Source organism: Ornithorhynchus anatinus, chromosome 2, assembly GCF_004115215.2.
Source record: "Ornithorhynchus anatinus isolate Pmale09 chromosome 2, mOrnAna1.pri.v4, whole genome shotgun sequence".
NCBI classification, from domain to species: Eukaryota; Metazoa; Chordata; class Mammalia; order Monotremata; family Ornithorhynchidae; genus Ornithorhynchus; species Ornithorhynchus anatinus.
Window position 1 is genome coordinate 94,174,349 of NC_041729.1, and position 12,964 is coordinate 94,187,312.

The 12,964-nt window shown below is 41.9% G+C and overlaps 1 protein-coding gene across 4 annotated transcripts in view; it reads right to left on the reverse strand.

The window, feature by feature from the left end:
* Positions 1-12,964, reverse strand: part of AKAP7 (A-kinase anchoring protein 7) — a 152,264-nt gene that overhangs the window by 104,766 nt on the left and 34,534 nt on the right. For all 4 annotated transcript variants that reach the window (XR_003755852.2, XM_029054143.2, XM_029054144.2 and 1 more), the window contains exon 5: positions 5,801-5,961. Coding sequence is in view for 3 of the 4 variants with exons in the window: in XM_029054143.2 (XP_028909976.1) it covers positions 5,801-5,961 (161 nt within the window). In the remaining variant the exon portion in view is untranslated. The remainder of the gene's footprint in view (positions 1-5,800; positions 5,962-12,964) is intronic.

Genomic DNA, 12,964 nt, shown 5'->3' on the forward strand with positions numbered 1-12,964 from the left:
TGGTAGAAATGTTCCCTGCCCACAACCAGTTCACAGTCTAGAGGAGGAGGCAGATTAACATAAATTATGGATATAAGTGCTGTGGGACCAAGGGAGGAAAGCACCAACACATTGTTCATGCAAGTTCTAATTTGCTCTGAAAACTTTGCCAATGCCCAGCTGATGAGAATGAGTTGGAGGGAGAGGGAGTATTATAATAATAATTGTGGTACTTGTTAAGTGCTTATTATGTTCCAAGCACTGTTGTAAAGCACTGGGGTAGATGCAAGTTAAATTGGACACAGTCCCTGTTCCAAATGGGGCTCACACTCGTAATCCCCATTTTATAGCTAAGGTAACTGAGGCACAGAGAAATTAAATGACTTTCCCAAGGTGACACAGCAGATCTGTGGCAGAGTCAAGATTAGAACCCAGGTCCTTCTGACTCCCAGGGCCTGCTCTAACCACTAAGGCATGAGTTCCTTCCACCAACAAGCATGGTTGTGCATTCATCACCCCTAACTTGACAATGCCAGTGCCCTACTGGGCAGTGAGTTATTCAGAGCAATCACTGTGAATTCTAAATTAGTGCCAAGGAGAAATGGAGATGGCGGGGGGGGGGGGGGGGGGCGGAGTGTGTGTGTGTGTATATGGGAAGCAGCGTGGCTCAGTGGAAAGAGCATGGGCTTGGGAGTCAGAGATCATGGGTTCGAATCCCAGCTCTGCCACTTGTCAGCTGGGTGACTGTGGGAAAGTCACTTAACTTCTCTGTGCCTCAGTAACCTCATCTGTAAAATGGGGATTAAGATTGTGAGCCTCACATAGGACAAGCTGATGACCCTGTGTCTACCCCAGCGATTAGAACAGGGCTCTGCACATAGTAAGTGCTTAACAAATACCAACATTATTATTATTATTATAAAAGGTGGGGCACAGGAGGATACACTAGGGGAAAAGAGTCTACAGATTATGGGGGTTACTATGGGGAAGCAGCATGGCTCAGTGGAAAGAGCCTGAGCTTCGGAGTCAGAGATCATGAGTTCGACTCCCAGCTCTGCCGCTTGTCAACTGTGTGACTGTGGGCAAGTCACTTAACTTCTCTGTGCCTCACTTACCTCATCTGCAAAATGGGGATTAACTGTGAGCCTCACGTGGGGACAACTTGATTACCCTGTATCTACCCCAGCGCTTAGAACAGTGCTCTGCACATAGTAAGCGCTTAACAAATACTAACATTATTATACTATCACCCCATAGTTATAGCTTGTCCATGTTGCCCCCGATCCTGAAAATCCCTACCCCTTTTCACCATGCAAGTTGCAGAAAGTCAGAAAAGGCATTGTGGAAAATCATTTCTCTGCAATCCCAGTATTCCCTTATAATAGTGTACAGTCTGAGCTACTGATCATCTGGTCTCAATCCTGAAACCACTAACTGGCACTGTGCCCGTATCTTGGGAGAGGGGAGCCCAAGAACCAAATCTAGCCCTTTGTTGAAATAGTTCTTGTTGGGGGGCGGGGGGAAACAAGCCAAGTTGGAAAACAGCCAGAATTTGGTTTGGATTTTATAGAAATGAGTTTTGATTTCAAATGTGGGTACACTCAAGAGAAAAAGGAGTAAGGGGGAGAAGTCAGGAAATGTCCAGAATGGTATGGGCAGCATTCAGAATGAGCAATTATAAAATCCTGATTAGAGTAAATTCATGTACACCACATGTTTCTAACATTCTCATTATGCTTTGAGGATTTTTCAAATGAAATATTAGGCAGTGACGATTTTGAAGTGCACTTTTTTTAAGAATAGATGAGAAATAGCTTTTTGCTTTATAAATAACTATATGTCAAGAAATAAAGTGGTGCATCAAAAACGCATATGACTTCCAAATTGTTACTATAGGATCATTCCAATTGCCCAGGGAATAATTCAAGAGTTCCGTTATAAATGAATGCCAAAGGAGGTGATTTGCACACAAGAGACTCTGGTCACAAAAAAGATATGGATATAACTGTAATTTTTCCATATTGCAAATTTTCCTTCCTGTACCACTAATGGGAAACATATGAGGAAATCTTTTAATAAACTTTAAATTGGGAGGAAAGCTATCCTTGAGGGGAAAAAATAAGAACACATCTTACTAGTGGCTGTACCCACATCATTAAAATGATGATAGAACTGACTGCCACAATCTTCCTCCACCCAATTAAGTTGGGAATTGGTGAATGAATTAGTAGAGGGTACGTGGGTGAAATAACATACTAGTAGGGTGCTTCCCTTTAACTGAACAGATCTCACCATTTTTTTTTTCTGACATGGAAAAAGATGAGGGGTTCTGTTTTCGCTTTGGATTTATATGTTTACATCAATTTTTTTTCCTAAATGGTTATATAAACATGCAGATGAAAACAGGAAGCTATCACACCCTTATGCATTACTGAAATCAAACAAATATGTTCAACACATAATGACCCTTTATTGTTTAGGGAAGCAGCATGGTCTAGTCGAAAGAGAACGGGCCTGGGAGTCAGAGGACATGGGTTCTAATCCCAGTTCTGCATATGTCTGCTATGTGACCTTGGGAAAGTCACTTTACTTCTCTGTGCCTCAGTGCCTCATCTGTAAAATGGAGATTAAGACTGAGCCCCCCATGTGGGACAGGACTGTGTTCAACCTGATTATCTTGAATATACCACAATGCTTAGAATGGTGCTTGGCACATAGTAAATGCTTAACAAATACACTAATTATTATTATTTATTCTAGGGAAGGATCATCTCCTTTCCCTCCACTTGTAATATCAGATGGTGGGCACTGTACCCTGTCCATGAGTTGCCCCCTCTTACCCCAAATGGAACCATTTGGTCTATGACAGACTGTTTTAAAATTTTTTCACAAAAAACTAGTGCTTCAGTGTTTCCGCATTTAGCACATGGGGAATTCCATACATTCCAGTCCCTCTGGAGGCCAAAATACCTTCTGTAATTTCCCATGGAAACCAGGAAGATGTAGAGGATGTTACCTTTCAAATTCTTAGTTCTTATAATCTAGAATTTTAATACATTCAGTGATATTTATTAAGCACCTACCATGTACAGAGCTCTATACTAAGTGCTTGGGAGAGTAAAATACAATATAGTTAATAGACGCAATCCCTGCCCACAAGGAGTTTATAGGCTAGAGACAATATATCATGATTTTTCAGTGACTGACGCTCTTCAGCCTATGACTCAATGACATTTTTCAACAACTGTTGTCTTTTGAGGGGGAAGACTGAGTTACTTAGCCCAGTGTTAATCAATCAATCAATTTAATGAGCACTTACTGTGTGCAGAGTACTGGACTAAGTGTTAGATTAGAATAAAACAGAATTGGTGGACAGGGATCTTACACTCTCTAGACTGTAAGTTTGTTATGGGAAGGGAACGTCTACCAATTCTGTTGCACCTCACTCTACCAGGTGCTTAGTATAGTGCTTTGTATGCAGTAAGCACTCAATAAATACCACTGATTAGAGGGGTAGACAGATTAAAATAAGATACAGGTAAGTAGGTAAGTGCTGTGGGGCTGAAGGTGGGGTGAATGTCAAATGTAAATAGGTGTAATTAGTGTTAAAATATGAAGTAAAGAGAGTAGCAAATGTCATGCAACAATTATTATTATTATAATAAAATATTTATTAAGCATGTACTATGTGCATAGTACTAGGTTAAGTGTTGGGGTAGATTCAGTGCAATGAGAGTCTCTGTCCCACATGGGCCTCATAAACTAGTTGGGAAAGAGAAAAGGTAGTCTCTATTTTACAGAAAAGGAAGCTGAGACACTAAGAAGTTGGGTGACTTGTCCAAGGTCACACAGCAGACAAGTGGCAGAGCTGGGATTAGAATCCCCACCCCCAGTAAACTGTAAATTCCTTGTGCGCAGGGACTGCATCTACCAACTCTGTTGTACTGCCCTTTCTCAAGTCCTTGGTATAGACTCTGCACATAGTGCACAATAAATACCATTATTTGACTAACTAGGTCTTTTGACTCCCAGTTCTCTGTTCTTTCCAGTAGGTCAAGCTGCTTCTCACGGAGTGTGGAAGCTGAAGATACAATTATGGTCATGTATCGGCAAGGTAGATAGGCGAGATATGATTTGGAAGCCCACAAGATATTGCAGGCACAGTACCATAGTGTTTTAGCATATCAAGATTCATGAGGGAAAGTAGACATTTGCAGGCCTTTGCTCACATTCCAAAGCAACAATCTCGGATGTACAGTCATATCAAAGCATGGTGTGATTTCTCATTCCGCAGAGCACAGAGAATTCTTTCATCAGCACTGGAAACCCCCTTGTAGAGAATATCTCCATGGAATGTATGGAATTACTGGCACAAAATGACGAGCTTTTAAACAATTTAAAAGAACAATGAATGACTAACTAAAAATGATTCATGCCCAGAGACCATTAGGTTACAAAAGTAAAAACTGAAGTTCAGTACTCAGTATTCTGACTTTTGGGATATGTCTACACATGGGCAATATAATATTTCGAGAGGCATAGATGAGTTCACTTGGGTGTGGTGGTTGGATTCTTATTAAAAAGAAAAAAGTTTGGTCTAACGAGATAGTTTATAGCCCAAATTATGCATTGGTAGGTAGTGTACTATGTCCAACCTGATTAACTTGTAACTTGCCCGGTGCTTAGAATAGTGTTTGGTACCTAGTAGAAAAGCAGTGTGGCTTAGTGGATAGAGTACAGGCCTGGGAGTCAGAAGGTTATGGGCTCTAATCCTGGCTCTACCACATGCTGCTGTGTGACTTTGGGCAAGTCACTTCACTTCTCTGGGCCTCAGTGACCTCATCTGTAAAATGAGTATTAAGAGTGTGAGCCCTATATGGGACAGGGACTGTGTCCAACCTGACTACCTTGTATCTATCCCAGAGTTAGAATGACGTTTGGCACATAAGCGCTTATTAATAATAATAATAATAATAATAATAGTATTTGTTAAGCGCTTACTATGTGCTGAGCACTGTTCTAAGCGCTGGGGTAGATAGAGGGTAATCAGGTTGTCCCACGTGAGGCTCACAGTTAATCTCCATTTTACAGATGAGGTAACTGAGGCACAGAGAAGTGAAGTGACTTGCCCACAGTCACACAGCTTAACAAGTACGATTATTATTAAGTGCCATAATTATTATAATAGTGAAAATTGGTCTACTGAATATTTTCCTTTACTTTTTTATAAATCAGTTTAAGGTATTTAAAAACTATATTTGTAACTTTTTTTTTTTTACTAATGAGTCCGCAGGGACCCTAATGGCTGCTACTTTCCTGACAGAGAAGGCTGAATTCAACAATCAAAGCCCTTTATCAATCTAGCCACTAAAGAGAAAGGAGAAAAGGAGGTGGTTGATGGTCAAGAAAAGCTAGCATCTCAGCACAAAGACTCAGCCCTCATAAGCCAAGTTAAAAATTGGTCTTCTAGACAGCTCACTGTGGGCAGGGAACATTCATTCAATTGTATTTATTGAGCATTTACTGTGTGTACCATACTAAGTGTTTGGAAAGTACAATTCAGCAACAGAGAGACAATCCCTGCCCACAGCGGGTATGACTACTAACTGTTATATTATACTCTCCCAAGCACTTAGTAAAGTGCTCTGCACATAGTAAGTGCTCAATAAATAAAATTGATGGATTGATTGGTCTTAAATTGACAGAATGTTAAGTACAAGGTAGAGCAAGTGGAAGCTCATAAAATACTGCCGGCAAAGCGCTGCAGCGACCATGAACATAGGAGGCACCCCAAATCACCCCAGTTCCTTTGTCTTTTTACCTTCAATTTCCATAAGTGTAGATAGCTGATCACCTTTGGCCAACTTCACAAATCCCACCTGATTCCTAAAATTACCAACTCCTTGAAAGGATAAATCTAAAGGCTTTCCTTGTAGAATTTCTTCTATGAGTGCTTTAGTCTCCAAGAATGCACCGACTGCTCTGTTAGGAGTAGAGGGAAAATGTAGAGGTAATGCAGAGTTATAATTTCTCAAAGTGTGCACTGGAATTATGATCCTGTCTAATCCAAAAGTTATGGACTATTTTCATTTTGAGTTTAGTTTCTGTGGTTATTTTGAAGTTACAGGTATAAATCAATTATTTTATAGTCAGTTTTTAAATTTCAAAGACAATTTGAAATCAGATTTCAAAAGACCTACTAAACATGATCATTAATTTTAATGTATTCCTATTTATATTTTTTATTTGAATCTAATCATAACAGTTGTGGTACTTTAGTGCTTACTCTGTGCCAAGCTCTTTTCTAAGCACTGGGGTAATAATAATAATAATTTTGGAATTTGTTTAGCACTAACTATAGTGCCAGGCACTATACTAAGTGCTGGGGTGGATACAAGCAAATCAGGTTGGACAGAGTCCCAGTCCTGCATGGGGCTCACAGTCCTAATCCCCATTTTACAGATGAGGTAACTGAGGCCCAGAGAAGTTAAGTGACTTGTCCAAAGCCACACAGCAGAATGATGTGCATATATTTATAATACTATTGATTTTATAATGGTGCTGCTGATGCCTGTTTACTTGTTTTGATGTCTGTCTCCCCCACTTCTGGACTGTGAGCCTGTTGTGGGCAGGGATTGTGTCTATTTGTTGCTGAATTGTATTTCCCAAGTGCTTAGTGCAATGCTCTGCACACAGTAAGCATTCAATAAATACAACTGAATGGAAGTGGTGGAGCCGGGATTAGAACCCATGACCTTCTGAGTCCCAGACCTGGGGTCTATCCACTAAGCCATGTAGATAAAAGGTAATTCATTCAATCATATTTATTGAGCTCTTACTGTGTGCAGAGCACTGTACTAAGCACTTGAAAGTACAATTTGGCAACAGAAAGAGACAATCCCTACCCAGCAATGGAATCACAGTGTAGAAGGGGGAGACAGAAAACAAAACAAGTAGAGAGGCATCAATACCACCAAAAAGATAAATAGAACCACAGGTAAATGCACATCATTAACAAAATAAAGAGAGCAATAAATATGGACAAATATATACAAGTGCTGTGGGGAAGGGAAGGAGGAAGAGCAGAGGGAGGGAGTAGGGGGAATGGGGAGGGGAGGAGGAGCAGAGGGAAAGGGAGGGCTCAGTCTGGGAAGGTCTCCTGGAGGAGGTGAGCTCTCAGTATGGCTTTGAAGAGGGGAAGAGCATGAGTTTTGGCAGATGTGAGGAGGGAGGGCATTCCAGGTCAGAGGTGGGACGTGGGTTAGGGGTCGATGGCGGGACAGGCAAGAACGAGGCACAGTGAGGAGGTTAGCGGCAGAGTAGCAGAGTGTGTGGGCTGGCTGTAGGAGGAGAGAAGGGAGGTGAAGTAGGAGGGATTCAGATCAGACACAATCTCTGTCCCATATGTGACTCACATTCTAAGGGGGAGGAAGGACAGTTATTTCATCCCTATTTTACAAATGAGGAAACTAGCCCAGAGAATAATAATAATAACGTTGGTATTTAAGCGCTTACTATGTGCAGAGCAATGTTCTAAGCACTGGGGTAGATACAGGGTAATCAGGTTGTCCCACGTGAGGCTCACAATTTTCATCCCCATTTTGCAGATGAGGGAACTGAGGCCCAGAGAAGTGAAGTGACTTGCCCACAGTCCCACAGCTGCCAAGTGGCAGAGCCTAGATTTAAACCCATGACCTCTGGCTCCCAAGCGCGGGCTCTTTCCACTGAGCCGCGCTGCTTCTCTAAACTGTTCTAAGCACAGGGATAGATATAGGGTAATCAGATTGTCCCACATGGGGCTCACATTTTTAAATCCCCATTTTTACAGATGAGGTAACTGAGGCCCAGAGAGGTTAAGTGGCTTGCCCAAGGTCACACAGTAGACAAGTGGTAGAGTCAGGATTAGAACCCACGACCTCTGACTCCCAAGACCAGGCTCTTTCCACTCAGCTATGCTGTCTTGACTTGCCCAACATCATGCAGCAGGCAAGTGGCAGAGCTTAGTTTAGAACCCTAGTTCTCTGATTCCCAGGACCATGCTCTTCCCACTAGACCATTCTGCTTCTAGTATTAGTTTGATAGTATCATAGTTCAAGTATTCAGAAATATTTAACCTTGGACACGTTATTGACAGTGCAGAAAGCATTCAGCCATGGACATAAAATATTTAGACTTTATATTTGAGGGTAAATTTTTACTTCTGAAAATTAATATTCTGAGAAGCAGCATAGCCTAGTGGAAAGAGCATGGGCCTGGGAGTCAGAGAACCTGGGTTCTAAACCAAGCTCTGCCACTTGCCTGCTGCTGTGTGACTTTAGCATGTACCTTAACTTCTCTGTGCCTCAGTTTCCTAATCTGTGAAATGGGGTTTCAAAAACTGTTCTTCCTCCTTCTTAAACTGAGAGCCCCATGTAGGATAGGGACTGCGTCCAACCTGATTATCTTGTATGTACTCCACTGCTTAGTAAAGTGCTTGGCATATGAGTGAGTAACAAAGCCATAAATAATACTTAATGGCTTTCTTATTAAAGCAAATTTATATTCATTAATCTTAATTTCTAGATTTTCATTGTGTTGGATTATTTTATGCTAATATTTTCACTTGCAAATTCTTGACAAAATATAATAATCCCAGCTCCACCACATGTCTGTGTGACCTTGGGCAAGTCACTTCACTTCTCTCTCAGTTCCCTCATCTGTAAAATGGAGATTAAGACTGAGAGTCCCACATGGGACAATCTGATTACCTTGTATCCACCCCAGGGTTTAGAAAGGTGCTTGGCACATAGTAAGTGCTTAACAAATACCATCCTTATTAATACATTTTAAATAACATTTTAATTGTGTTGATTAGGTAACTGAAACGGCACTAGAGGGCAGTAATTACCCAGGAAACAAAATTTTAGACTCCTTGAAGACTTCGCCTCACCTTTCAGGAATAATGCCTGATTTTACTCTCACAATCCAATGGGTTTTTTTTTATTCATCATTTGGAATTATGTCAGATGAGACTCTTACAAGATTAAAATCACTGAGATCTGTTTTCTAGTCCATTACATATTTTCCACATTCCTAAACTGTGGTCTCGAAGCCTGTTTATTGGGGAAAAAAATGACTAAGCTTCAAACGGCAGTAGTGGTTTTCTTAAAAAATAAAAGCTCAACAAGGGCTGCATATTAAATCAGAGGGGCTGAAACTGAAAAGTCAGTAGTCAAATTCCAACTGAAGATACTATTCGCTCAGCAGCTACATCAAGCAAGAATGAAAGCAAAAAACAAGTCATGGTCAGGGTCTAAAGCTCCCTAGGGAAATGGGCTTTGTTCTTTTTGTGGTTTGCTTCTGTAGTTTTTTTATGTTTCCATAATAGATGAAACACAGCAGGGTGTTTCAAGTGAATGCATACAGGATACAAAAGGTCCCAGGGTGGTAAAAGGACTACATCTCCTATCATTTCTTTAAAGTTTTAAGTCAAAAGTGGTTTATTTGCAGGAATGCTTAATTGGAGGCAGATACCATTGCCCAACTAGCTAGAGGCCTCCAGCATTCCTTCTGAAAGATACTGGACAATCTGAGCCTGCTTATCCAATTCCATTGTTTCGCTCTCCTGCATTTCAGTCGTCATCATAACTTATTCCTGTAATATGATAAGGTCTTGGGCATATTCCATTCCATCATCATAACCTGCACCTGCTACACTGCCAATCCAACTCACAGTGGTGCCTCTGGACCCCAGAGGATAGAGTGAGAGAATCTGGATGGCTCAGCACAACCCATCACCACAGCTGCAGAAACAACTCAAGTATATCCTGCAGACAGCAGGATATACCTTTCCCCTTCTATTAACCTTCAACTAAAGTCCTAGGAAAAACAGGCAACCCCGCTTTAGCTTCTTTTTTTTTATGGTATTTGTGAAGCACTTACTATGTGCCAGGCACTGTACTAAATGCTGGGGTGGATACAAGAACATATTGGACACAGCCCCTGTCCCACATGGGGTTCACAGTGTTAATCCCCATTTTACAGATGAGATAACTGAGGCACAGAGAAGTTAAGCGACTTGCCCAAGGTCACATAGCAGACAGGTAGCAAACCTGTAATTAGAACCTAGGTCCTCTGACTCCCAGGCCCGTTCTCTTTTCACTAGACTGCTTCCCCTTGCTGAGGTAAAGCCCAAAGTCCACTTGATAGTAGCCTTGAGCCCTGGACATTGCTCACTCGAAATGAAAGGAGACTAGAAAAGGTGCCCTATTTACACTAAATGGCCCCTTAGGCAAGTGTGCAAAAGACTGTCTCAACAACACTCCCATTTACGGTCTTCAAACCAAAGGGTAGCTCAGCTATTTACAAGTTTGTTGTTTATCCCCTAGTGCTTACTTGAAAATCATTTCATTAAAACTTAAAGTTAAATTGGGCCTCAACTGTCCAGTGATCTAGATAACCATGTGATAAAAATCTGACCTAAAGTATTCAAATATTCCCAGCCAAAAAGACTATTTTTATCTGAAAAAGGCCGGTACTTGGGATCAAAATATAATTTGGGAAGCAGTGTGACTTAGTGGAAAGAGCACCCGGCCTAGGAGTCAGAGGACCTGGGTTTTAAATCTCTCTGACACTTGCCTGCTCTATGACCATGATCAAGTCACTTAACTTCTCTGGGCCTCAGTTTCCTCAACTGCCAAATAGGGATTCAATACCTGCTTCCCTTCTAGTTAGAATGTGAACCCCATGTGGGACAAGGGGCTGTGTCCTACCTATCTAGACTGTAAGCTTCTTGTGAGCAGGGAATGTGTCTGTTTATTGTTATATTGTACTCTCCCAAACATACAGTGATCTGCAAGCACAATAAGTGTTCCATAAATACAACTGAATGAATGACTCTACTCCAGGGCTTAAACAGTTCTTGGTACATAGGGGTTACCAAACACCATAATAACAATAATAATTAAAAGGAGGATCAGTAAAGCTACATAATTATCTAACAAGAGCTTGTACATTAGGCCATTCCTAATTCTGATCAGATCAGGTTTGACCAGTTTTTTGTCTACAAGGGTAACACCAGAGGATAGTAGTATAATGGGTCGGTTACCAACTTTGATATCCATCCTCCTGATTTTGATATACCAAGAGCCCAACTGTGCCCTTTTTCCTCCCTAAATCCTTCTTGAGTTTTTTCCCCCATTTCCCCACTCTATTTGCCCTCCCTTTGCATCACCTATGCACTTGGGTCTGCACCCATTAAGCACTTTGATGCTCACTCCAACCCGAACCCCATGGCATTTATGTGCGTATCCTTATACTCTGCCATTTTCTCCATGAGTAATTTGATGTTTGATTTCCGCCTCTAAACGGTAAATTCCTTGTGGGCAGAGATCAGGTCTACTAATTCTACTGGATTGTACTCTCTGCTCAGTATAGTGTTCTGCACACTGTGGAGCTGGGGTGTGTATCAAAGTGCTTAAGGGATACTCAGTTAAGGGCATAGTGGATGCAGGGGGTGGGGCAGTGGGTTAGGGGAACTAATCATGTATTGGAGATGTGATTTTAGGAGAGGTAGGGAGAGTGGTGGACTGTCCAATCATATTTATTGAGCCCTTGATATAATAATAATGTTGCTATTTGTTAAGCGCTTACTATGTGCAGAGCTCTGTACTAAGTACTTGGGAGAGCGCAGCGTGGCTCAGTGGAGAGAGCCCGGGCTTGGTAGTCAGAGGTCATGGGTTCAACTCCCGCCTCTGCCTCTTGTCAGCTGTGTGACTATGGGCAAGTCACTTCACTTCTCTGTGCCTCAGTTCCTTCATCTGTAAAATGGGGATGAAGACTGTGAGCCTCACGTGGGACCACCTGATGACTCTGTACCTACCCCAGCGCTTGGAACAGTGCTCTGCACATAGCGCTTAACAAATACCAACATCATCATCACAATACAACGGAATTAGCAGACACATTCCCTGCCAGCCATGATGGGGGATGGAGTTCCAGGCCTGAGGGAGAATGTGAGAAAGGGGAGAGTGGCAAGATAGATGAAATTGAGGTTCAGGGAATAGGTAGAAGCTAGAGGAGTGAAGTGTATGGGTTGGGTTGTAAAAGAAGATCAGAGAGGTTAGGTAGGAAAAAGAGGTGACAGTGTCGTAAAGCCAATGATACAGTGCTTCTGTTTGATATAGAGGTGGATGGGCAACTATTGGAGGGCTTTGAGGAGTTATTGCTATTGTTCTTGTCTCTCCGTCTCCCCCGATTAGACTGTAAACCCGTCAAAGGGCAGGGACTGTATCTGTTACCGATTTGTACATTCCAAGCGCTTAGTAAAGTGCTCTGCACATAGTAAGCACTCAATAAATACTAATGAATGAATGAATGAGTGGGGATATATGGACTGAATGGTTTTTCAGAAAAAATGATTTACAAGTAGGAGTGGATGTAGAATATATAAAACTATATGTGCAAACGTACAGTGGGAAGTAGTAAGTAAAAAATTTCTACGGTTGTGTAAAAGTGCCGGGACAATGCGAGGAAGAAAAATTGGAGAAAGTCTTCTACAGGAGGGGATATTTCAGAAAGGCTAAGAACAAGCACTGCAGTACAGAAAATTTTGAAAGAGGAGGGAGTTCCTGGCCGGAGGATTGTGGAATTTCAGAGCTGGTGAGGTGACAATGGTACAGTGACTAGTGATAAGGTGCAGTGATTATCCAGGTTGGTGTACGAGTAAGATGGGGAGCAGCGTGATAACTGCAGAGTTGAGGTGTAAGAGGAAATAACTAACTGGGGGGGACAGAGAAGCAGTGTAGCCTAATGGAAAGAGCATAAACCTGGGAGTCAGAGGATGTGGGTTCTAATCCCGGTTCTGTCACTTGTCTGCTGTGTGACCTTGGGCAAGTCACTATACTTCTCCATACCTGTTACCTCATCTGTAAAGAGGGGATTGATGCTGTCAGTCCCATGTGGGACACGGCCTGTGGCCAATCTGATTAGCTTGTATCTACCCTAG